This window comes from Lampetra fluviatilis, chromosome 26 (assembly GCF_964198595.1).
Source record: "Lampetra fluviatilis chromosome 26, kcLamFluv1.1, whole genome shotgun sequence".
In the NCBI taxonomy this organism is placed as follows: domain Eukaryota; kingdom Metazoa; phylum Chordata; class Hyperoartia; order Petromyzontiformes; family Petromyzontidae; genus Lampetra; species Lampetra fluviatilis.
Window position 1 is genome coordinate 8,486,107 of NC_136300.1, and position 24,891 is coordinate 8,510,997.

General features: G+C 51.1%; 1 protein-coding gene across 1 annotated transcript in view; it reads right to left on the minus strand.

Annotated features, from left to right (window-relative positions):
* Positions 1–24,891, minus strand: part of SLC7A5 (solute carrier family 7 member 5) — a 58,626-nt gene that overhangs the window by 27,131 nt on the left and 6,604 nt on the right. Inside the window, exon 3 of the mRNA XM_078868655.1 lies at positions 21,932–22,057. Coding sequence (XP_078724781.1) covers positions 21,932–22,057 — 126 coding nt within the window. The remainder of the gene's footprint in view (positions 1–21,931; positions 22,058–24,891) is intronic.

Here is a 24,891-nt window from a genome sequence, read left to right on the forward strand (position 1 = left end):
CTTGCCCCAACAGTTTTTATTTTAAAAATTCCCATTCTATTAATTGCGTTTGTATTTTTACCCCGCTATCCCCCGTTGTGCTCAAGTGTTGCAAGTAAAAGAATCCGTTTGAAACTCTCGCAGAGCAGCACAACTCTCCACATTAGAACACGAACCACGGAACTTGTAAACATTAGAACTACCTTGTAACATTACCTGCAAAAGCGATCTCCATTTCACTCAATAGGGGGACAGCACATTACCACCCTCCCTGCCACGGGGAATAATGCTCGTCACATTACAAAGCAATATTTTTTATGTAGCCAAATTAAGTACAAAACCAAATTTAATGTAATGCTTTTTTTTCGTCCAGTCATTGGTGACCATCAGCTCACTACACCTGGGAACCCAGTTTAATTGCAGGCAGCTGACTGGATCCAAACTCTGAACCGCAGCGGTGCGCCAGCTCAGCGCAGCGCTCTGATCTCCAAGCCAGCAGACCACCGCATGCGAATATTATACATTTCCAGTATGTTGGCACACAGTAAACGGCCCGTAGTAGCCAATCAGCACCACGAATATTTTAATTGTACCGAATCCACTCGACATCATCCATGCCAAAATCAACACCCTCCGCCGAGAACTCACTTGCAGCACAGCAGAGACGGACGAACGAATCCAAAGCTCAAAACTACTTCGACTGAAGACCCTCGCGGTTTCCATGCCGGCCCGGGCTACAAGCCGGTTCCCAACGCAGCCCGAGTGGCTGGCGGCAGCACGCATGGCCTCTCGGCGTTTATTCCGCGGGGCCCACGAGCGGCACCGTCGCCGTTCAGCTGCGCGGAAAAGCCCCACGTGGGCACGGCGGTGCAGCTGGAGCATCGCACCAAGCCGCGCATGTGCACGGAGACACGGAGGACGCTTCTATGAAACGAGGGGCTTCATTACAGCAACAGATTAGAAGGTTTGAGGTGCAGCCCTGCGACGGCTTGCTCTCGCCGCTGCTGGCCACGGGACGGCCGCTCCAGAGAGCTCTTCCACATCGGTCAGACGTCTCGGAAGACGTGGCAGTACCCACACTTTACCCCACCACACACTACCTGCCGATCGACTGTGGTGGTACAGATTTGCACTGCTGAGCAGAGAGAGGCGGTTGGGGGGGGGGGAGTTAAGAAACTTGCACTGTTGCTTCAACTGCTGTGCTGGGAGAATGAACCGGCGCCCCCCCTATTGAGATGCGCAAACCAAATTTGTTTCTGCCTGTCGCAAGCCAGGATAAAAAATGTACCCGTAAAAACAAAGTTTTTGACTATAAATCCTTTATATGCGTGGCGGCTAGAGTCCTCTCGTCCTCTGGCTTGAGATGGCTGCCACCTATGGGTCAGATGATTGTCTGCCACCATTAAGCAATTGGTAATTAAATATTTAAAAATAATTTCCCTAAACAGTGTCAAATTTTGGAAAAAAATTTTCACGAAAATTAATTGTCACGCACAACGAGTCTGTGTGCAAAATGTCAGCTCGATTGGATCACGGGAAGTGGGTTAAAAAACGACCGAAAGATTTGCACGGTCCTAAGCAAGCAAGCAAGCACGCAAGCACGCAAGCACGCAAGCACGCAAGCAAGCGAACTTAATATAAAGGATTTTAAAAGGAGGAGGGGGGTTGGTGTCTGGTGGCAACCAGCCATGAAACCCTAAATCCAAGACATGCAAAGTCCTTGCAAACAAATGGCCCTCAGTCCCCCGCGGCCCCTACGTGGGCATTGGGCGCGAAGAATCTCGGGACCCAATGACTCCGCCGCTGCAGGGAGCGCAGGCCCGGGCGGTGGTAGTTACGCTGTCTGCACATATCAAGATTGGAGAAACGAAAATGGAAAGAGCAGAATGTTGTTCTGGAGGAAGATAAGGTTTGCCACGTGGAATATTGGAACAATGACAGGAAGAGAGCAGGAATTAGCGGACTGCTTGAGAAGGAGGAAAGTGGAGAAAACAAAATGGAAAGGCAGCAGAGCTATAGTTTAAAATTGTTACACCATGGAACAACAGCAAGGCGAAATGGGGTTGGAGTTGTGCCGAGTGAGGAGATGAAGAAAAAGTTGGTGGAAGTCAGAAGAGTGAATGACAGACTGATGATCGTCAGACGAGTACTGGACAGTGGGGGTATTAAATGTGGCGTGTGCGTATGCCTCGCATATGGGCTGCAGTGGGCAAGAGACGAATGGATTTTGGGAGAGCTTAGACCAGGAGTGTCAGAGCTTACCGATAGATGAATCAGTGGTGATGGGCACAGACTTAAATGGAAGAGTGGGAAGAGGTAAGGACGGATATGAAAAGAACAATGGAGGATGTGGATATGGCAGTAGGAATGGGGCAGGAGAGGACATTCTTCGAATGGCCCAGGCAAACGATCTTGCAGTGGTGAATACCTACTTCCAGAAGCAGGAGGGACATTTGACGACCTACCATAGTGGAGAGGCGAAGAGCCGGATAGATTTTAGTTTGGTGAGGAGGAGGCACCTGAAAGGAGTGAAGAAACTGCAAAGTGATCCATGGAGAGTGTGCGACTGGACAATATAGACTACTGGACACACATTGCGTAGTGAAAGAAGTTAAAAAGAAGGTGAGACGAAAGAACTGTAGTAGGGTGAAGTGGTGGCAACTAAATAATAAGAAAGAAAAGTTCTCCATAGCTTGCCTGCAGAAGTTAAAAAGCGTAAGGCCTCGTGGGAGCGTGAACGAATTTATGGGAACTGTCGAGTGGAATATTGAAAGCAACAGGAAGTACGGTGAGAGCGAACAAAGGAAGACCGATGCAACAGAAGGAAACATGGTGGGGGAGTGATGAAGTGCAAAAGGCAACGAGAGAGAGAAAAAGTCCAAGTTTGAGAAGTGTCAGAACACGAGAGAGAAGGACCATCTGAACGAATACCTGGCAGCGAGAAGAGAGGCAAAGCGAGCGGTAGAAATGGCAAAGGCAACAGCATTTGCACAACTCTACCAGAAGCTTGACAACAAAGAAGGCGAGAAGACGGTACACCGTGGCAAGAGCCAGAGAGAGAAAGACCAGGGACATCAACTATGTGAATGTCATATTCTTGGTTCTGTCGATAAAGTCACGTAGAAGGGAAATAATAAAATAATATAAATATATATTTATATATAAATACAAATATTTTTTATTATAATAGTCACGTAGAAGGGAAATAATAAAATAATGCAAATATATTCTTTATATATAAAGAAATATATTATTTTATTATTTCCCTTCTACGTGTCTTTACCGAAAGAACCAAGAATATGAATCTCTGCAGTCACGAAAGCTTTAAATCTAAAATTTACGTGAATGTCGCTAAGAACAGAGAGAGATGGAAATAGTATTCTATTCTATTCATATAGAGCCCTTTCCAGGGCGCTTTAAGATGAAATCCGACTTTGAGAAGTTGCTAAATGTGGAAACCCCAAAACGCGCAATGGTTGAGGAACCTCAAGGAATTGAAGCAGTTGCAGATACTCTAGGCCAGGGGTCAGCAACCAAAATAACAAGAAGAGCCATTTCTTTCCAATTCGGTACAAAATTCAGTATTTCAAGAGCCGCAATGCATCTGAGTACATACTGTACATACGTACATATTGTCAAGAAGCAGCCCGTAAAGAGCCGCATGCGGCTCCGGAGCCGTAGGTTGCCGACCCCTGCTCTAGCCAGAGAAGAGGTGGCGGAGGCTCTGCGGAGCATGAAACATCGAAGAGTTGAAGTAGTTGCAGAGACTATAGCCAGAGAAGAGGTGGTGGAGGCTCTGGGGAGCACGAAACACCAAAGTGTTGAAGTAGTTGCAGAGACTATAGCCAGAGAAGAGGTGGTGGAGGCTCTGGGGAGCATGAAACATCGAAGTGTTGAAGTAGTTGCAGAGACTATAGCCAGAGAAGAGGTGGTGGAGGCTCTGGGGAGCACGAAACACCAAAGTGTTGAAGTAGTTGCAGATACTCTAGCCAGAGAAGAGGTAGTGGAGGCTTTGGGGAGCACGAAACACCAAAAGGCAGTGGGGCCAGATGAGATTCCAATTAATGTGTTTAAATTAATGGGAGAAAAGGGTGTTGAAATATTGATGGGGTTGTTTGGGAAAATCTGGACGGAGAAGGAATAGCCAGATGCGTGGAGAGAGATATACATTGGTTCCCATCTTTAAAGGGAAAGGTGATGGATAAGAGTGTGGGACTACAGAGGAATAGCATTGATAAGTCACACCATGAAGCTCTGGGAAAGGATCATAGAAAGGAGACTGGTGGATATTGATGAGAGTCAATTTGAATTCAGACAGGGAAGGCCAACAATCGATGCGATCTTTTCACCGACAGCATTGATGGAGAAGTCGAGAGAGAAGAAACGGGACCTGCATATCGGTGTTTATTGATCTCGAGAAAGCGTACGACAGGGTTCCTAGAGAGCTCATCTGGCCGTGTACGAGAAGAAGAGGTATTCCTGAGGTGTATGTCCGGCTGATCCAGGATATGAAGGAGGGAGAATGCACGTGCGAAGCAGCTGTGCGGTGTCGGAGAGCTTTCAAGTCAAAGCGAGAGTGAAGCGAGGTTCCGCCACGAACCCCTTCCTGTTCATCCTGGTGCTGGACACACTAACGAGAGACATTCAGAGGGAGCCCCTCTGGCGGATGCTGTTCGTAGACGACATTGTGGCGATACGGTGAAAACAGAGAGGTAGTTGAGGACGATTTCAAGATCTGGGTGCAAAAGATTGAAGGGAATGGGTTGAGGGTCAGTCGGACAAAGACTGAATATATGGTGGCAAATTTCAGTGAAAATAATGCAAAAGGAGGATTGCAAATTGGAAGTGACCAGTTAATGAAGACGAACGAGTTTAAGGCACCTGGGTGTAACGATGTGGTGCTGATGGTTCACAAGAACGAGAGATGAGAACAAGGGCTGCTGGATAGCTGAAATGGCGAGAGATGACCGATGTGGTGTGCGATAAGAGGGTCCGAGTTTGGTTGAAGGGAAAAGTGCACAAGACGGTGGTGAGGCCGGTGCTGTTGTATGGGGCCGAGTGCTGGGGCACAAGAGAGAGGGAGGACCAAGCTACGGCAGTCACAGAGATGAGGATGGTGGGTTTCACAAGAAAGGACAGGGTGAGAAATGAAGTGAGAGGAAGACTCAAGGTGGTAGAAATCACAGAGAAGATGAGAGAGAAAAGGCTGTGGGTGTGGTTCGTTCACGTGGAGAGACAACAGGAACATTATTTGGGTCAGAAGGTGCAAGTTATCTCCAAGTAGAAGAGATCAAGGCAGAAGAAGTGGTGGGGCGATGTGGTTGCAATTAGACACGGTGGCCCAAGGAGCGGAAAGAGAGATGGCGCAAGACAGGGAGGGCAGCGTGGAGAAGGTTGATAAGGACAGCGGACCTCTCATGAGTGGAACAAACGCATGGAAGAAGATTTCACCATGGCAATAACCCTAAAGCATTGATACGTTTTTTTAAAATCAATGTGACATGTCTTTTATTTACGAGGTTTAGGCCATTCCCTTGTTTTGTACTTTACTTGGGAAAGGAAACCAGAGTATGCAGATAAACCCCATTGCATAGGAGGAGATAACAGTTCAAAGTTCATGCCAATAAACCTACTTGCTAAAATGTCAGCTCACAGCCCAGGGGCTCTGGGAGTACCGTCACACACAGCGACGTCGACGGGATCACCAACCCAGTCTATGGCCACGACACAAGGCCGGCGCCATCGCTAGGTCCGGCTGCAAACCGGTTTAGGAACACAAGTCAATCGGCAGGGGTAAACACGCAGCCACGTGGGAGGATCTCACTCGGCACCCGCTGGAGGAAGCCGTGCCCACCTGGGACCGGTCCACTCCTGCGGGAGGTCAATGAGGCCGCACAGCAGAACGCACACAAAGGCAAAGATCCCCCGTATAGCCTTGACAGACTTTTGGGGCAAGTGCTGTTACCGAGCACCTATCAAGGCCGGAACGGCACACGAGGAGGCAAGTGGTCACCACCACGCCAAGCCGCCTCTGTCTCCCCAATGACGATGTTTACACACTGCACTGGATACTCATTTGAGGCCGAGTCGACCTAGGGGAGGCCCAGGACCGGTTCAGATAATCGTCACTGGTGTTGGCCATGAGCGTGAATCGAACTCGGGTCGCTGGGTTCCAAGTCCAAGGCACTAACCGCTACACTACCGCTCCCCACGATCACAAACACACGCAGCACACGCATGTGCGAGGACTGCGGTCCCACACGAGAGTTTGGATGTCTACTCCACGAAGACCTCAACGACGGCCGATGGCAGTCCACAGCTGGTTTGTTGAATTAAATGAAAAAAAAATCACATCAATGGCGGTGGTTATTTCTGTTGGTGATTCCACATTCCTACGGTAAGGGCAGTGTGCTTGTAAGACAAATGCTGCAGTGTCTAAAGCCCAGCGGCAATCCACTGCTGGAATAAGGTTTCCCCCCACACCATGTCAGTTATTGGGATTGTTTAGACATACTTGACAATACTAGTCAGTGAGGGTTGGTGAAGGGTAATCCAGGACAAGTTCAATATTCTACTCGCCGCTGATGTTAGCCTTGGTTAGGAATTGAACGCATGTCGCCAGGTTCAAAAGGCACCACCACTCACTCAAAACTGCTGTCGACTTCCCAAAAACTGGTACTCCGTTTATTGACCGCAACGGTATGGGCTATGTTAGGACCCGACTGGGATTTTAATTTCTAACCTTTGATGCCAACCGATCAGATTCCAGTCCAGAGTACAACAATCATATTTAACAAAACATTTGCCCAAATTGCTGATAATCAATAGGACATAGGATTACATCAAATACTCTTTTTTTTCCGGACCAGTCAAACTTTTGAGAAATCTACACAGAAGTTATAGCTAAATGTGTTCACTTTTCGGTAATATAAAAGAGTGATATTTATTGTGAGGCTGGTATTGGCTCGTGAGCAGTGTTTAATTTCACCATTTTCTTTATTAAGCAAGTTCAGAATAAATAATCGCGATGAACCGCGAACGCAACGTCAACCATCGTTATGCATCTGGGAATAATCACGCACCATTATAAAACACGTCGTGGAAAATGTGTAGTGATTGTAGCACCACTACTGTGTACACACGCACACGTGTGACGTCACTATGCCGGGAGCGTCACTACCACGTGGGTCTACACACACACATGACGTCATCCCGGCTGGAGGCGGGAATGACGTCAGGGCCGGTTCTGGACTCGGGAGGCCACAGGGGTGGTGCGAGGTCGTGGCACTCTCTATGATCCCGGCTGGACATGTGACTGGATCCCAGTGGGGGCCGGGGATCCAGGGGGCACCTGGGGGGGCACGTGGACAGCAGGGGGGGGGGGGGGCTTCGAGAGGGTTCTCGAAGGGAGGCGTGGCCGGGGTGGGGCCCGGGCACGCCGAGGCCCATAAAAGCAGCCTCCTCACGAGGTTCAAGGCTGCTCGTATCAAGAGTGAAGATGCATCGTGAAGACACCAAGAAGAGTCGAGGCCTCCAGTGAGCGGACCTGCCAGTAGCCCACCTGGCTGGGTCACGCTAGAGTAGCTGAGAGTTAGAGAAGTGTGTGTTAGCTAGAGTAGGTCGGTTGTCACCACCCTATGCGTAATGTAAGAGTTAACTTTTGTGTTCAGTAAAAAATAAGTGTTGCCTCCCAAGAAGTTGTGTGCGCCTAAATTCGAACCCATTACAAATGTAACGTTGCAATAATAACAATTATTTACCCAGGAAGTCACCAAAAATTATTCAGAAGCTTCCGATATAATTTTATGATGTCAAGATGTTTTCATCCCATTAATGAGTGTTCATACATACGATGCTGACTGAAATGGACCAGCAGCTTCATTTAGTTGTACAAAGACAGCGCATGTAGCAGATGCAATGTCTTTCATAACATCGCATGTTTAAATAACATTAGTTTTGTATTGAATTACCCATGAGTTAAATCGAGCAAACGAAAACAAAGTACGTAAAATAATAATAACAACTCTAAATACAGGTATTGAGATAAATAAAACAATCGTCGCAAAAATGTTATTCAGGGATATTCTGGAGGCGTAGAGGCAGGAGAAATGGGTAAAATATTACAATTGATGGATCTCCATTTGTTTTCACGCGATGGAAATGCTCGCAAGGGGCTTAACTCCAAATCCTGAATGTGGTGGAGGAGCCCTGAGGCAGAGCTCCACGTTTTATTGACCATGCCCAGTGATGCTCCCGATCTCGTCAGACCGCAGAAGCCAAGCAAAGTTGACCCTGGCGAGTATTCGGATGGGAGACTGCCTGAAACTAATCAGGCGATGTTGGGCTGCTCCTGTCACCAAGAGATGGCGGGACAGAAACAGACGGTTCAATCCATCAATGCGAAGCAGAGGTCGCAACCGGGTACCCGATACCCGTATCCTACCCGATACCCGGCTACCCGTACCCAGCCGGGTACGGGTACCCGTTTGCGACCCTGGTGCGGCCGGGTACGGGTACGGGTAGGCCGTGAGTCACTGGTGAGTAACCGTTTGTCACTCATTTCCTAACGTCTTGTCTCTTCTCACAATTCAAGTTTTTAGAATCAACCCACCCGCGCCTGCAACATGGCTTCATCCCAGAGGTCGCAATCAGGTACCCGATACCCGTACCCTACCCGTACCCGGCCGGGTAGGGTACGGCCGGGTACGGGTACCCGTTTGCGACCCTGGTGCGGCCGGGTACGGGTAAGGAATCAAAACCCGTTTGCGACCTCTGATGGGAAGCTTTGAATGTTACCCTCTCGTTTGCGTGGGTTTACGTCGAGTACCCTGGTCTCCCACATGCCAAATAGCCGGGAACGAGATTAGCCAAGCATCCAAAAAGCAAGGCCCCTCCTGAACAAAAGTGTTGAAACTCATTGAGGTTTCCCTGCGTAAAGGGTGTTATTATTAGTAAGACTATGCCGATGTTACGAACTGAATTGCCCTAGTTAAACCGTGCCCCCTACCCCACCCGCAACATCCCCACCTCCCCCTTCAGAGCACCCCCTCCAACCCACCACAGACCCTGGCTGGAATCTCAACGCGTGGGATTTCGCGGTTGTGCTGGCTCTCTCTCTCCACTGCGTTTTCAGATTGTACCGCGGGTTGTTGTCCGACATTTTGCTCCATGTGCTTTTTCAGTAGCAGCTCCATTCAAATTATTCAGTTTAGGAAAAGCACGTGAAGCAAAACGACAGACACCGTGCAAAACAACAACGCTGCACGTCCCGAAAATACACGAGAGAGAAGAATGCCTCCGTCTGTTCCGAGACCCAAGCAGAAAACCACCTAAAACGTGCTTTAGGGCACCTTAAAAAAAAAATCTCACCTCTTAACTCCACAGACCGGGGAGTTAAAGTCAACATGCATATCAGCAAGCAGAACTCTTTAAATGAGTTAGCCTACTATTTGAACAAAAGCTCTAACTGAATGATGACAGCCGCGCTTCCAGCAAAGCTTTATGCAAACTTCGCCGCTTGCATAATTCCTGCCCTTCAACAGACCAGGTGGGCACTGCGATTGTTGACCCGTGACGATCCGCCCCTCGACACCAACCCCACCGACCTGAACTTGAAATTCGTAATTTTCCGGCTCGACGCAGCGCGCTCTAAGCACTGCGCCGCACGCCCACTGCTACTACTACTCCGAGGGGGTTCACTGCGCGCTCCGTTTCGCCCAATTTCTTTGGTTGTCGGTGAAAGTTGGCGGCGCCTTCAATTTCCTTCCAACGATGGGGGGGGGGGGTGGGAGGGGAAATCGCCAAGGAGACGCGTCCCGGGCCGTTTCGTCAACACGTTTAGTCAACAAGTGTGCATCTACACTCGGGTCTTGCCATCCTTTAGACCTTGGCGTGGTGCTGGTGGTGGTAAACGTGCAATACAATCGAATTACTCCAGGACGCAGTTTGGTTCATCCCTGTCGGGGAACTCATGGGCAACGTCTGCATGTCAATACAAAACCCACCCGCTCTGTAAACTTTCACGTAATGACCCACTTTTTTTTTCTCAGGGCTCGGGCAAAGTAAAGTGCAGTCTCCAGTGATCACGTCTCTCTGCCCTCTCCATTCAATTTTTTTGGAACGTGATGAACAGTCCATGGAGGCTCTCTAGAGCTCCATCCCATCCGCCAGCAGTGACACGAGCGAGCAATTTTAAGGCCGCACCTTTGCCTCTACTTTCTGTGTCCGCTGCCACAGTATTTGATCGCTGGACTGAACGAGAAAGGGCTGTTGATTGGTTGTCGCAAGGCAGTAGTACTATTTTAATATTTGTATTTTCAGTTTAACGGTCACTCAATCTGAAGACACGCGAGGCGAAATCACAGCTGGTGATGAGTAAGCCATAACTGAAGGAACGGAGCAGTGTGCAGACCATGAGGTTTACATTACAGGTAGTCTTCTACTTACGATGGAGATGCGTTACGACGACCCCATCGTAAGTCAAAAATATCCTAAGTCGAAGATGGCCTAGCCTACCCAGGAGTCTTAAAGAATGGTGATAATTTAGCAAAACAGAGCAATTTACAGTACCGTACTGTATAAACTATATACTGTATGTATTTATTAATTACAATACTGTATTGCACAGTAAAATGTGAAGTAAAAAACAAGGTAAATTCTTAGCCTACCTATATGAACTTCAATTTAATTGAAAGTGTTTTCAGGAAACAATCCTATCTGCATCACACAAGGCGGGAGATGTAAAATATTTTACAATTTTGTCGTATCGATATCGCCATCGTAAGATCTAAATATCGTAAGTCGGACCGTCGTAACTCGGGGACTATCTGTATACACCACAGCCTTGAGAAGTGGTGGACTCCGCTGGTGACCCGACGGGATCATGACAGCCAGGCGTCCCTGGGATGAGGTGGCAGTCGTTTACGCAGCAGAGCGTGTTTGTGCCGCTCGGCTCCATCGCTACGACGCGGTGAAACTACGGTATAAATAGACAAACTGCGATATGTATAGATACAAACTATGATATGTCGTACAATGTTGAACATATTCAGTGATAAATCAAGCCCTGGATGCAATACTTCCTGGCTCAATTGCTGGATTTGGCAGATACTTCTTAAGAGTATTTAAAAAAATATATATATAAAATGGGTGATCGTACGTTTTTTTTCAACTATCACTAAATCTGAAAGGGTCTTTATGTGCACAAGTCCTGGGCATTTCATTCTCAGAATTGAACAACACTAGCACAAGAGCAAGTCATTTCATGGCACGTGACCCTAATCTGAACAGCCTCTTGTTAGCACAACAGTTTGTTTTGTCCAGAGGGAACACGAGGACTCCACGAGGACGGAACTTTCAGTTGACGGCAGGTCAGAAGGGAGGCAAGCGAGGACTGACCTTCCAATAACCAATGCCGATCCGAGCCGTATTTTACACACGCATGCTCCTGCATGTTAATGCATGTAGTCCGTGCAACTGTGTGTGCGTCCCACATTATAAAAGCCTAAACGTCTCCCTCTGCGTAAAAAAAAATATATATTTTTTCGCAACCCATCATTCCCACGGCCTTATGAGAGTGCAGAATTTCAGGAGCATTAGTTCAACAACAAAAACTAACTTTGGATTGGATTTAACATTCAGGGGTCTCATTTTGCAGTCAGGTTCGCTTGAAGCAATTGCTGGTGAACCGCAAGATGTTTATAGGCAAGGACCCCCCCCCCCGTTACATGGGGTCCTAGTTGAATGCAAATCTCTATAAAGACAACACAGAGTAATCATTAGCGTCGTGGTGGAGAATACAAGTAACACAAGACTGTACACAAGCCGACAATTCGCCCGCTTCCCCCATACCTCTACCTGTCCAGTGCGTACAGACATCGTTACACGCGCACGCCGCGTTGTCCTGCGTCATAACGCCACGGGCTGGCGTCTGCATCGCCTCACCTGCGCACCCAGCGCCGCAGCCAAATGCCCTCCCAGCTGGAGCCGATTCACTATCCACGACACGGGTCGCACAACGGGGCTCACTGTGGGCGCGCAGAATACCTCGCCAGTTGGTCACACGCACCGAGCACTCGTCGCAGTTCAGCGAGGCAGACATCGCCAAGGATTGGCCACCCGCTGGCCGCCACCTCCGCCACTGCTAACGGCCAGCGCTGCGCCACCAAATGCGAACACGGCCCCACCCGTACCGGAACCCAGTTTCCAGCACGCCGAAGACCCGTTTCGGCCAAAACAGTGAAGACCAAGAGGCCAGCATTGCCCAAGCCTTGCCGAAGCTTACTACGCTTGGCCAGGTTCTGCAACTGCTGCAAAGTTGACTCGCGACCTCCAAGATCTACGCCTAGCAATCTCCCACCATCCCGCTCGGAGGTCTCCACCTTGGTCGCTGGGCTCGGTGAGATCACGACAACAATCAAACAATTGGATTTTCCACAGCAAAGCCGAACACAAGTCTGACGTCCAGAGTAAACACCACCTCGTGGCCACCGTAAAGTGGCCATAAGATGGCAGCACAGCAAGTGGGCCGACGACCTATCCGTGCAGACTGTTGAGTTTTACCCCTGGACAGTCGTGGTGTTTTGACGTAGTGTGGGTACTTCCTCGCTTTACCAAGCTGTGAGGGGCCTCTCTGGAGCTCCCTCTGGTGGAGGGCCTTCAGCCAGCAGTGGCGTGAGTGAGCAATTGCAGGCCTGTACCTTTCTCCTTCACCTAAGCATCATCTGCGAATGCATACACTCTGTGCGTTAATACAAAAAAAAAAGTGAAATCTACAAGTCATCTTTTTCTTTCAGATTTAATTATCCGCGTGACAAATTAATCGAATTATCTGTGAAGCCACGTATAACCGGTAAGAGATAAGAGGAACTGAAATTTTGTAGAATGAGAAGTTATTTTTGCTCATCAAAAAGGCACCCCCCTCGTACGAGTGCAGAACAAAGTCATTCGACTCTCATAACAATCCATCGCTCCTGGTACCTTTTACATCATTTGTTTGAAATAGCCAATCTAAAACACACAAGCCACCTCATTGGCGTGTGTCCGTCCGTCCGTCAGCCACAGCGATCGCTTCGGGCACATCCGTTGTACATGGTCCCCCGCGAGGCTCGTTCAGACCGCAACAAAAATACGCGACTCTGACCTAGGCGAAAAGAAACTTAACCCAGCAGGTGTTGCACAGTGCAGGGGGAAGGGCAGGGTCAAAGGGTCAATAGGGGGGAGGGGCGAGCACCTACACAGCACAGTGCGTCGTCACTCACGAGCAAAACAGACGAGCGGACAACTCGACTCCTCCACAGATCGGTCTCTCCACATAAAAAATATCATCATCACCACCACTCGCTCGGGGCTCTCCACATACAAAATATCATCATCATCACCACCACCACCACTCGCTCGAGACTCTCCATATACAAAATATCATCACTCGCTAACTCCGGTCGCCTCATTTGCCAGCCGCAAGTTAACGGTCAGGTCAGTGGAGTCGTATCGTGAGTGCCGAGGATCCAGAGTATCCAGGGAGTGGTGGGAGACTAATGAGTACGAGTGCCATGTTGGTGGCGTGCAGCATCTGCCTTGCGTGCGCGTCTCTGGCGGGTGTCTGCCGAGCGTTGAGGGTCCGGGGACCGGCGATTCTTCTGGTGAAAGCGAGTGCCAGGTGATTTGTGCCTTTTGAGTGTCTCATGACTGACGAGTTGCGAATAGTGTCTGGTGAGTAGTGAATGGTGAGTTGTGTTTGTTGAGTGGCGAGTGCCTGATGTGTGGTGAGCCGTGATTGCCGAGTGCACGGTGAGTAGCAAGTTGGTGTGTCTGGTGAGTGCCGAGTTGTGAATGGTGCCTGGCGAGTTGTGAATGGGGACGCTTACACAACACACCACACATTAGGATGGGTGTCCCCAGTCATTACATCAACACCCGAGCCAGTGAATGCAAATAGTCACCGTGCTGCCAAAATAGCCCCACGCGATGACATTCAGTGACCAGAACCAGTCTGGCCACGTCCATCAAGGAAGCGTCGAGGCCCATGGACGACTAAGTCCGTGAACAATGCAACCGGTAGTGCCGCATCTGGACAGCAACTTACATTCCGTCATCAAACGCACATTCAGCAGCGAGTGTGTGCTGTGGCGAGAGCACCGTGCTACAAACCAAATTAAATTCCCAACCACGGCTAAAGTCATGTAAACGGGCGCCGGTTCCGTGCTGGTTCGAGCAGAAAGCCACGCCGACTCAATTTTAATGTCCGCAGTTGCCTTCTGCCATGTCAGAGGCCTCGCTTGCCTTGCCTGCGCATAGCGCTATATTTAATGCTGAGCGGATTACACCCCAATCGATCAATCCATTCCCTTGTTTGTAAACCAGGTGAGAGCGACAGAGAGACGTGTTTGTGAGGCAGAACTAAATTTTACATCCGCAGCAATGAGAGTTTTGAGAGAGAATGCTTTCTTTCATTCATCACCTCAACAGCTGCACAGTGGGCACGTGTGTGCCCCCACACACACCATACGGTTTCGAGCGGCCAGAGAGAGAGAGCAATCGACAGAGCGCCCAATTCACGTCGCCGTTTTGGTCACCACCTTTCCACCACCACTTTTTGGCAGAGCAACCGTCGTGCTTGGGTGGGGGGGGGGTGAAACAACCCAATTCCGAACTGTGCCACTCCTGTGCGGAGCGTTACGTAAAATAATAATAACAACGCAACCGTTCGGCCAAAGCTCCTCACACAGGGAGCGAAGGCGGGGTCAGGGCAGAGGAAATGATGGCAGAAACCCCCCACAAAATTTGTGGAATAAAAACTTTCCTTCATTGTGCAGAATCGCGGGGCACGGCAGCCCATTCCACGCAAACCGAGGCGACGGATTTGGTGCCTCCATCTGCAGCATTTTATCCGCTTCTCCATTGTGGGCATCGTCGTCATTATTATTATTGTTGTTTTAAGTAGAGCCAAGCTGTCTCCAACTCCACGCCTCAAATGGAGCGGTGACTGTTCATTCATCTGCTTTATTGAATTTTACGTTGCAGTTTTATAGCCGGCACCTCCGCCACCTCTCGCTTGCGATTCCTCCGTGTGCACTTCGCCTCGTCGGCAAACGAGGTGACGCTTGGCACGGAACAACATGGGGGGGGGGACCCAGTGCCTGGACCCCTCTGGAGCGTGGGGGGGGGGGGGCTATTGACCGGTTATATAAAAAAATAAGTAATGAATGAATGAAGAGAACATTCTTTGTTTCGCCAAGGAAATCCTTCACCAAGTCCACGGATCTCTTATTCAAGGCATCAGTGCTGCGAGTTTTGTTCGATGACTGAAGTGAGAAAATCGGTGCCTGGAGACAACCTGGAGACAACCCCACACGCACGCAAGCACACTCGTGAGCAGCCGTGTGCGTTTCTTGTTTACAGGCTTTGTGCCACCTCTCCTGGCAAATTAATAATAAATAAACTGGCTCCGACGGCACAAAATAACTTTGGAATTGGAAGCGGCTGGTTTCATAAAATAGAAGAGCTGGAATGCGGATGGAAGCCAGAAACAAGACGCGCTGCAGGTGTATGTACATAAGTAGGACTTCTTTCACACCATACGTAGCCAACCATGCCAATCGGAGGTGGGGAGGACAAGAAGCTAATCACCAAAATCAGTTCTAAAGAAATCCGTTTTCTATCTGGATTTTAAAATGCATAGCTCCAGTGGCTTCCTAATGTCGGAAGGAGGAGCGTCCCATATGGCCGCAGAAGCGCACCTGAAGGCGCACAATGCACCGACCGTCTTTGTTCGATGCCGAGCCAAAAGCCGCTGCTGCGAGGATGACCGGAGTTCGCGTGATGATGGTTTATACTCGACGAGCACACCGCAGGCTGCATACACCACGGCTGCATACACCACGGCTGCATACACCACGGCTGCATACACCACGGCTGCATACACCACGGCTGCATACACCACGGCTGCATACACCACGGCTGCATACACCACGGCTGCATACACCACGGCTGCATACACCACGGCTGCATACACCACGGCTGCATACACCACGGCTGCATACACCACGGCTGCATACACCACGGCTGCATACACCACGGCTGCATACACCACGGCTGCATACACCACGGCTGCATACACCACGGCTGCATACACCACGGCTGCATACACCACGGCTGCATACACCACGGCTGCATACACCACGGCTGCATACACCACGGCTGCATACACCACGGCTGCATACACCACGGCTGCATACACCACGGCTGCATACACCACGGCTGCATACACCACGGCTGCATACACCACGGCTGCATACACCACGGCTGCATACACCACGGCTGCATACACCACGGCTGCATACACCACGGCTGCATACACCACGGCTGCATACACCACGGCTGCAAACACCACGGCTGCAAACACCACGGCTGCAAACACCACGGCTGCAAACACCACGGCTGCATACACCACGGCTGCATACACCACGGCTGCATACACCACGGCTGCATACACCACGGCTGCATACACCACGGCTGCATACACCACGGCTGCATACACCACGGCTGCATACACCACGGCTGCATACACCACGGCTGCATACACCACGGCTGCATACACCACGGCTGCATACACCACGGCTGCATACACCACGGCTGCATACACCACGGCTGCATACACCACGGCTGCATACACCACGGCTGCATACACCACGGCTGCATACACCACGGCTGCATACACCACGGCTGCATACACCACGGCTGCATACACCACGGCTGCATACACCACGGCTGCATACACCACGGCTGCAAACACCACGGCTGCATACACCACGGCTGCAAACACCACGGCTGCAAACACCACGGCTGCATACACCACGGCTGCAAACACCACGGCTGCATACACCACGGCTGCGCGAGGCATTCACGACTCGGCTGGCAGCATTACTGGACGCACGACGTCTCCTTCCTACATTTGTCTCTCCGAGTGAATAATGAATGCTGAACCGGCCCGGGTGGCTCCACGGTAGAGCGAGCGGCTCACGGATCGGAGGGCTGTGGAGTTCAACTCCTGTTTGGGAGTTGAATCAGCCCATCATCCCTCCCTCTGGGTGTCCTAAAAAATAGGTACCACTTTGTGCCAGAAGTCAGTCATTGTCCTATGGTTAGGATTGCCCCCCCCCGCCGCCCTAGCCCCCCACAAAGGATTGCGGAATTTCCACCACCAGAAGTGAGCACCAGCCTCGAACACGCTCATTTGAACAGAAACTCACTTTCACACAAAAATGAAAATTCAGGAATGAAAGGAAAATTTCGCCCATTGAGGTCGCCTCTTATGTTTTTATTTCTTTATGTTCGACGTGTTTTAGGTTATATCCCTCTATCCCTTACTTAAAAGTAAAACTACCTTACCCCTTTCAGTGGGACCCCGTCTGGTTTGGGGCAGCAAGTCCGTTCACAATCTATTACCTGCTTTTCATCATTAAAAACAAAAAGATTGCGCAACGCATCGGCCTTCTGGGAGAGAATCTTATCAGCGGCACAATTTCAATAAAAAACTCGTGGCCTCCTGTGGTTCCTATATTTTATAGACTGATAACACCGCACACGTCTACACAAAAAAAACACACCTGTTCAGCTACTCTGTGGCTGCCACAATCACCTGCTTCCCAAAACCATTCTCAGTTCACCAAAAAAGCTTGCTTTGTTCACATGCCCAATGCTTTGCCAAGCATGTGATGAATATTGCATGCTGGTGTCCAACTTGGACTACATTCGTCGATCGCATTGAGACACACACGTAATATATGTGCACGCAAAGATAAAGAGTGCCAGCATAGCCATACAGACGATGCAAATATAGTGCCTAGGGCCAAATAGCCTGTGGTGTAAGAGTTAGTGGCGAGGGCATTGCACTATGAACCCAGCTCTATCGGAATTCGAGTCTCAACCGTGGTCAGCCGAGAGAGATATGTGAACCGGTCTCGGACTTCACCTGTGTCCCTTGAGTCCACAATGATTAACCTGGTGCAGTGAACATCAGTACCGGAGAGATGTGGCCAGGCGGAGTGCTAGTCACACCACCTACCTCGTGTGCCATGCTGGCCTTAAGAGGTGCTCGCGGAAAAAAAAAACAGACGAAGAACATCCGCCGTATAGAAGAAAGACAAAGACCCCCCCCCCCCCCCCATATAGCCTTGAACAGACTGTTGGGGCATGTTCTGTTAGGGAGCACCTATGAAGGCTGGCACAGCACACGATGGGGTGGGTGACCAGCATCACACCCAGTTACCTTTGTCTCACCAGTGGCGATGTTTACACATCGCACCAGGTACTCAATTGGAGGCTGAGTCGCCCGAGGGGAGGCCCAAGACCGGTTAATATAATCGTGAGTGGGAATTTAATTCGGGTCGCTTCCGACTCCCGCAGCCTGCGTGAGGCCTCCTCTCGCATGCAGCTCAACAAGGCACCTGCAGGAGGCAGTTCAGCAAGTAGGTTCACGGTCTCCTCCATCCCCATTGATTTGTCCTCTCAGCTCTCCCCCGGAATGTTCACCTGTTATTGGTCGGAAGGGGGAATAGAACTATGGTTGCCGGGTTTGTGGCGCAGTGCACCAACCACACTCCTGAGCGCGTGTAGCCTGCGTTATCGGCCTATAGCCCACAAAGAGTCGCGTACGCACGCACGCACACGCCTCCATGGTGAATATTCCAAGCAGCCTGGAGCGCAGACTCGGCTGAGTTATCTGGACGCAGATCAAACGGCCAGGGCTCGTGATGCCCACCTGCGGCACAGCCAAGAGTCCCCATGCAGAGCCAGAGGCTGCCAAAGGTGCAGCAGGCGGTGCGGCTCCGTCGCTCGTCTCGACCGCGGCCACCGCTCCTCCCCCTTGCAACGTGCCCCGCCTCTCATGCCATCGATGCCATCCCAGTCGGCCCTCAACAGCCACCCTGGGTACACGCGCTTTCACGCACTTTATGGTTGCGTCCCTCCGACATATCTTCAATTGTTTGGAGATATTGCTGTAAATATTGCGATGATGTAACGATCCCTCCAGCCGCCCAGCACCCGCACACCGACCGATTCCATCGCTTCATCCCCTTCCCGACGGGACAGCCCCTCGGAAGCGTTCCTTTCATCGCTCGTACCAAGATCTTATCAAGCGAGTCGCATCCCTCTGCACCTTTGCGTGTCCGCGACGGTCACCTCTTCCATGACGTCAGCCCAGCGTAGGCCAAAAACACCCAGGGGCACTTTAGGTCTCCCTCTAGCGGAAGGCCCTTCTGCCCGTGGAGGCACGAGCAGGGAATTCGCATGGCTGGCGCATTTACCTGTTCCCTTTTACGGCCGCAGCCATTAAATCTCCAACTGGGCACTGCGACTGGAACGCCGGTGGTGCTTATAACGAAGTCCTTGTGTGCACGGTGAACAATGGCGTCTGTGTCGCCGGCTGCCAGCTCGCTGTGCGAGCGCGGTCCTGGGACAACGGATGAGCGGCCCCCGCTCGCTGTCCCACGACACCTCGCCAGGAATCCCTCGTGTGAAAATGTTTCAAAGCGCTTTTTTTTTATATAGTTGGCCTACATTCTGATAACGTTACGCAAGAAGGCCGTCACATTGTACGATGAACAGCGGCGCATTACAAACTGTAAAGTAAGCATGTTCGGCAACTTTGTTAATCTCTACTGCTGGATGAAGACCTCCCTCCGCATGCCGTATCGGACGTGGGAATTGTTGAAATATACTTCACTATGCTGGTCAGTGATGGGTGAGGCAGGACCAGTTCAAATATTCCACTTGCCACCGACGTTAGACGTAATGGAAAATCTAACCCAGGTCGCCGGGTTCATAGTGCAGTATGCGAACCACTGCACCATTTCTCCATCCTCCTGTTCGTATTAACATCAAAGTAAAAGCATTCACGTCTGTGATTTGCAAATTATATAATTCTAATGGTAATGTATGCCGTACACAATACGACTGCATAGCCAGGTCCAGCTAACGTCATGCCAGGCGACCATGAGCTTGTGCCTACCCGAGTGGCTTTTAGCAGTTCGTCGCTGTGCAGCTGCGTTTTCGGGTCGACCCGCCGGCTGTTCCGCAAGCCGTCGACGTTCCGCACAATGTGCTGGGGAGCTTGGTCAGAGCCAGCGATTAAAAACTCTTTATCCATGGCAGGGGTTATCGTCTCCAATGGGTGACCATTTTCGACTTCCCACACAAAGCGATGGCCATTTTATCAACCCTGGAGGGATAATTTGTTCGAGTTCATCCGCCGATCGGGATTTGAACGAGACCCCTCCGATTGCAGGCCAAGCGCCAGCTGGCGAGCGTGACCCCGCACAGCGTCAATGCATCGCGCTTCGCGTGCCTTCACGAGGGACGCATGGCAGGGAACGGCACTCCACAGAGCCCCCCCCCGATCCTGAGTCTTGGTAATGAGAGCATCACAGTACACTGAGATTACACGGCCGAGATGCGAGGATTGTGACTTAGAGTCACATCATGTTACGTCTGTGGGCTGGATTACGCTCCCGGCCATGTGCGGTTGATTGGCTTTGATAGGCCTCGCAGAGTCTTGCAGGTTTTCCCATGAGGATAACATTCATAGTACTGTATGTACATTACAACACCGTCTCGGTTTACCGTGCAATACTGGATGCGTCGTCATGGCCCAGACACAACCATGCCGCTCATCCGACGTAAATTCCGTACGGATGCTTGGGGGCTGTGCATTGTCGATGTACAGCACTATTGTCAATCCACTGCTGCGAGTTGTGGGGGTGATTCGACCGTACTTCACCACGTTTTTGGAGCGGAGCGGTAGCGGTCCCGTGGTTGGCGCGCTGCACTCACGAGGGGGGGAGTGTCCACCACCGCCCTGATGGGGCCTGCCGCAGGACACGAGGGACAGAGGTCGCAACCGAGTACCCGATACCCGTACCCTACCCGATACCCGGCTACCCATACCCGGCCGGGTACGGGTACCCGTTTGCGACCCTGGTGCGGCCGGGTACGGGTACGGGTAGGCCGCGAGTCACTGGTGAGTAACTGTTTGTCACTCATTTCCCAACGTCTTGTCTCTTCTCACAATTCAAGTTCCTAGAATCAACCCACCCGCGCCTGCAACATGGTTTCATCCCAGAGGTCGCAATCGGGTACCCGATACCCGTACCCATACCCAATACCTGGCCGGGTACGGGTAGCCGGGTACGGCCGGGTACAGGTATCGGGTACCCGATTGCGACCCTGGTGCGGCCGGGTACGGTATAAGGAATCAAAACCCGTTTGCGACCTCTGATGAGGGAGCACTGCCCCACGCTCGGGCGAGCAGGGAAACGCGGCCCCTCGGCGCTGTGCAAAGCCGCACTGGCCTGAGCTTTAAGGACCACTTGCTCACCGCCTTTGGACAGTCAACCTAGATTAATCCACTGCTGCACGTGGGCCTCCCCAATACACAATTTCTTTAGAACTGCTTCTAGTGTTTGGTTTGTTGTCCTTTCCCCGCGCATCTCCGATTAGCCCGATTGGCTTTGTACGGTGCAAAAGAAGTTCAGCATACGTAAATACATCACCATTCCTCACGATTGTTCGATGCAACAATCCACCTAGAGCCTGCATGCGCAAGCCAATTGCATCGCTCCATCTCCTCGGCGGTTCTACTCTCCGACACGTTTCGCTCCTCGGCGGCCACCACCTCACACTACTGCTGACCATCAGCCATCATCCACTTAACGCGTCCTGCCCAGGCCCACTTACTTCCGGCAGTTAGAACGACGTAATCAATCCTGCGCACGTTCTCCAATTTACGCGCCGCCCCCCCCCCTTTCCGTTTCACAATGGCATTCCAGGCATGGACTTCCCCCTAACTGTCTGTGCACTTTTCGTCACTTTCGTAACAAACAGAACAACGTTCGCGACCCCGTCCCGTGAAGCGCGTGTCACCACGGAGTGGCCCGTGGAGAGTGGGACTCACCGCGCCCGATCTGCACGAAGCCCAGCACGATGATGACCCCGAGCGCCAGCAGCTTGGCCGCAGCAAAGAAATCTTGGACTCGCGTGGCCGCCTTCACGCTGTAGCTGTTCACGATCGTCAGCGTCACTGCAGCCGCACGCACGGAGCGGACAAGGGACGGGGGACAACAGCTCGCACCGTGAACGCCGATCGGCACGCAGACCCGCTCGGCCCCCGCCAGCGACACTCGCAACGGCACTTCGCAGGTCTCCGAGGCCCTCTCGGATCGCGCCGCGTGTTGTTCTGCACAATGTCCGACGTTTCGCTCCACCTGCTCACGGCCAGATGCCCCCCTACTCAGAGCATCCAATTGTCCACAAATCCCCAGACAACCAAGTCCTCAAATCACACGAGCAGCACGTGAACCGCGAGGCTCTCCGTGAGAAACGTGTCAAACGCAATAATACGTTTAGCTTATCAACACAACACATGCTAGTACCATACAAACACTGCGTAGACTTATGTGCATACTATCCATAAAACCAGGACTTTATTAGCCGTACCTAGCACACCAACATCCAGTTTGGCCCCCTCGCTATCGTCCGTGGCTGGTAGTCACGTGGCACATACTCCAGTTTCCCAGCGGCCGGGAAGATATTTAAGAAGCTAATCCGCCTGCACAATGACCGTGGCTGGCACGCTCGCGTTGCTGCAGATCTCGGGCCTTCCACCACACGAGGCACCAACGCCATCGTACTGCGTGACCCTCCCTTGCTTATTATTTCTGTAATCCTCCAAGCTCCACCGGGGGGCCCTTCTGATGGTCACAAAAAATATAAAGACCCCCCCCATCATCCCGTATAGCCTTTACCGGACTGTTAGGGCGTGTGCCGTTAGCGAGCAACCCATGAAGGCCAGCACGGCACACGAGGGGGTATTATGGCAAGCACCACGCCCGATCGCCTTTGTCTCCCTAGTCGCAATGTTTACACATCACACCGGGACTCATTTGAGGCCGAGTCGACCTAGGGGAGGCCCAAGACTAGCTCTGATAGTCACTGATGTTGGTCGTGAGGGGGAATCAAAATCATAATCAGAATATTTATTTATACCGAAGGAAATCCGATGAGCTTTCAAGCTCTTTTTCACCGATGTCCAGTAGAATCGTGTCACCAGGTTCGTAGTGCAGCGTGCTAAATCACTACACTTTTGCCACACTACACGCACTCATACGCACGCTATCTGCACGATGACATGACTGACACACTCACTGACGGGATGCATAGAGTTGCGATCACGCCCGATAGTAAAAAAGAAATCAAAACACAGTTACGCTGGGCGGAACAGCTGGCAACGACCTAACGACTGATTGCACGGTGCGATAATGATGCAACAAGGGTGGCACAGTCAGCAGCCCTGCATGGTAGGGCACCACATCCCTTCAACTGCGCCAAAACGGCATCTGCGAATCGAGGGCCTAAGTGAGAATTCGGGGCCGTCGTAAGACAAGGCTGCCAAGTTTCAAAATTATGTTTTAACGTTCGGTGTCGAGCGGTAATTAGTGCCTGTGGGAACACGGCGACGGTAATTAAACGGGGCTGACGAGGCGCCAAACATTGACAAAGAAATTACAGGTTTCGCTTTGTCATCAGAGCATCTCGCAGAGCCATTCAGAGACCCTGCGTTCTATTCCAAGTGTCGCAGAGAGCCACCGGGCACTTGGACTCATATGATCCTTCCGTGCTGACAACAAGGATTTGTATCCCCTTACATGGCCACACGTCACACAACCCTGCTGTTAAAATAGCCTCCAAAAAAAAAAAGACCCTCAGAACATTTTTGGACATCACTTTAACCACCAATAGAGCTTTGTGGTTCATCATTATTCTAATTTAATTGTGAAGCTATTCATAATCGAATTTTGGATTAGGCCAACTCATGGCAGAGCCGATTTCAATTATAATTCAAAAATCAATTATGAATGATATAATTTTAGCTGCGAAAGCCTACATGTCAGACTATACCGTTTGCTTTGGTAATTTGAGAACTTAGCAGCAGAGCCGTGACATGGCCCAGCAGCAATTGCTAAAGAATTGCTTTAAAGGTGACGAGACACCGTCGGTGACGTTATCAAACTCAGATTCTCCTTGCCATCGGAAATTACTGAAGTGTCACTCGAGCGTGAGCAGAGCGCGAACGAAACCTCTCGTGACGCCCTTCACTCGACCAGCTGCGGCCGTCGAGGGCGGAGGTTACAGACGTTGGAACGCTGCTCAGAAACAGGAAAGTGAAAAAAATCCAACCAACAAGGAACACAACAGAATTCGACGGGATTCACGCGTTTTCAGGGCGCAAATAGCACAACCGAAACGCGTCCGTCGATAGGGCCAACCCAACGCGGAGGCTTTAATTGGACTTCTTGGTCAGGCCAGCTGCAAAGAAGCCGAGGCTGCCCCGCGATGTCATTTGAGCAGCCAGAGAACGATTGGTGTGGAGACGTACAGCTCGGCGAGCTAGTGTCATCACCCTCCAGGGGCAGGGTGACGCTGATAATGGCGCGGTGGCTGGGTGTGTGGCCATGAGATCTCAAGATCTACAAATGCCAGCTAAGTGCAGCACTGTATTGTGGTAAACGGCCCAAAGCAGCGTATCAATATCGCGCGCACATTTCCTTGAACTCGACAGTGTTCGGGTGCTGCCGCTGCTGCTGCTGTTGTTGCGAATCGGTCTGCACACTGGGCTTGCAAACCAGCAGTCCGCCAGGTCTATTGATTTCCCGGCTCTGCAGTTGAAACAATGGGGAAAAGTTTCTCGAACAGTGCCCCCTCCGCCCGCCCCCACCACCTCTGTCCACCACCCAGCAGCATAAATTGCTACACCGCCGTTCGGCAATCTTAAGGTCACGTGAGGTGGCTTAAAGTGTGGTTTACTTCCACATCTTCCAACGCGTTAGGCCAGCGGGGAAGAATCGGCGAAACACC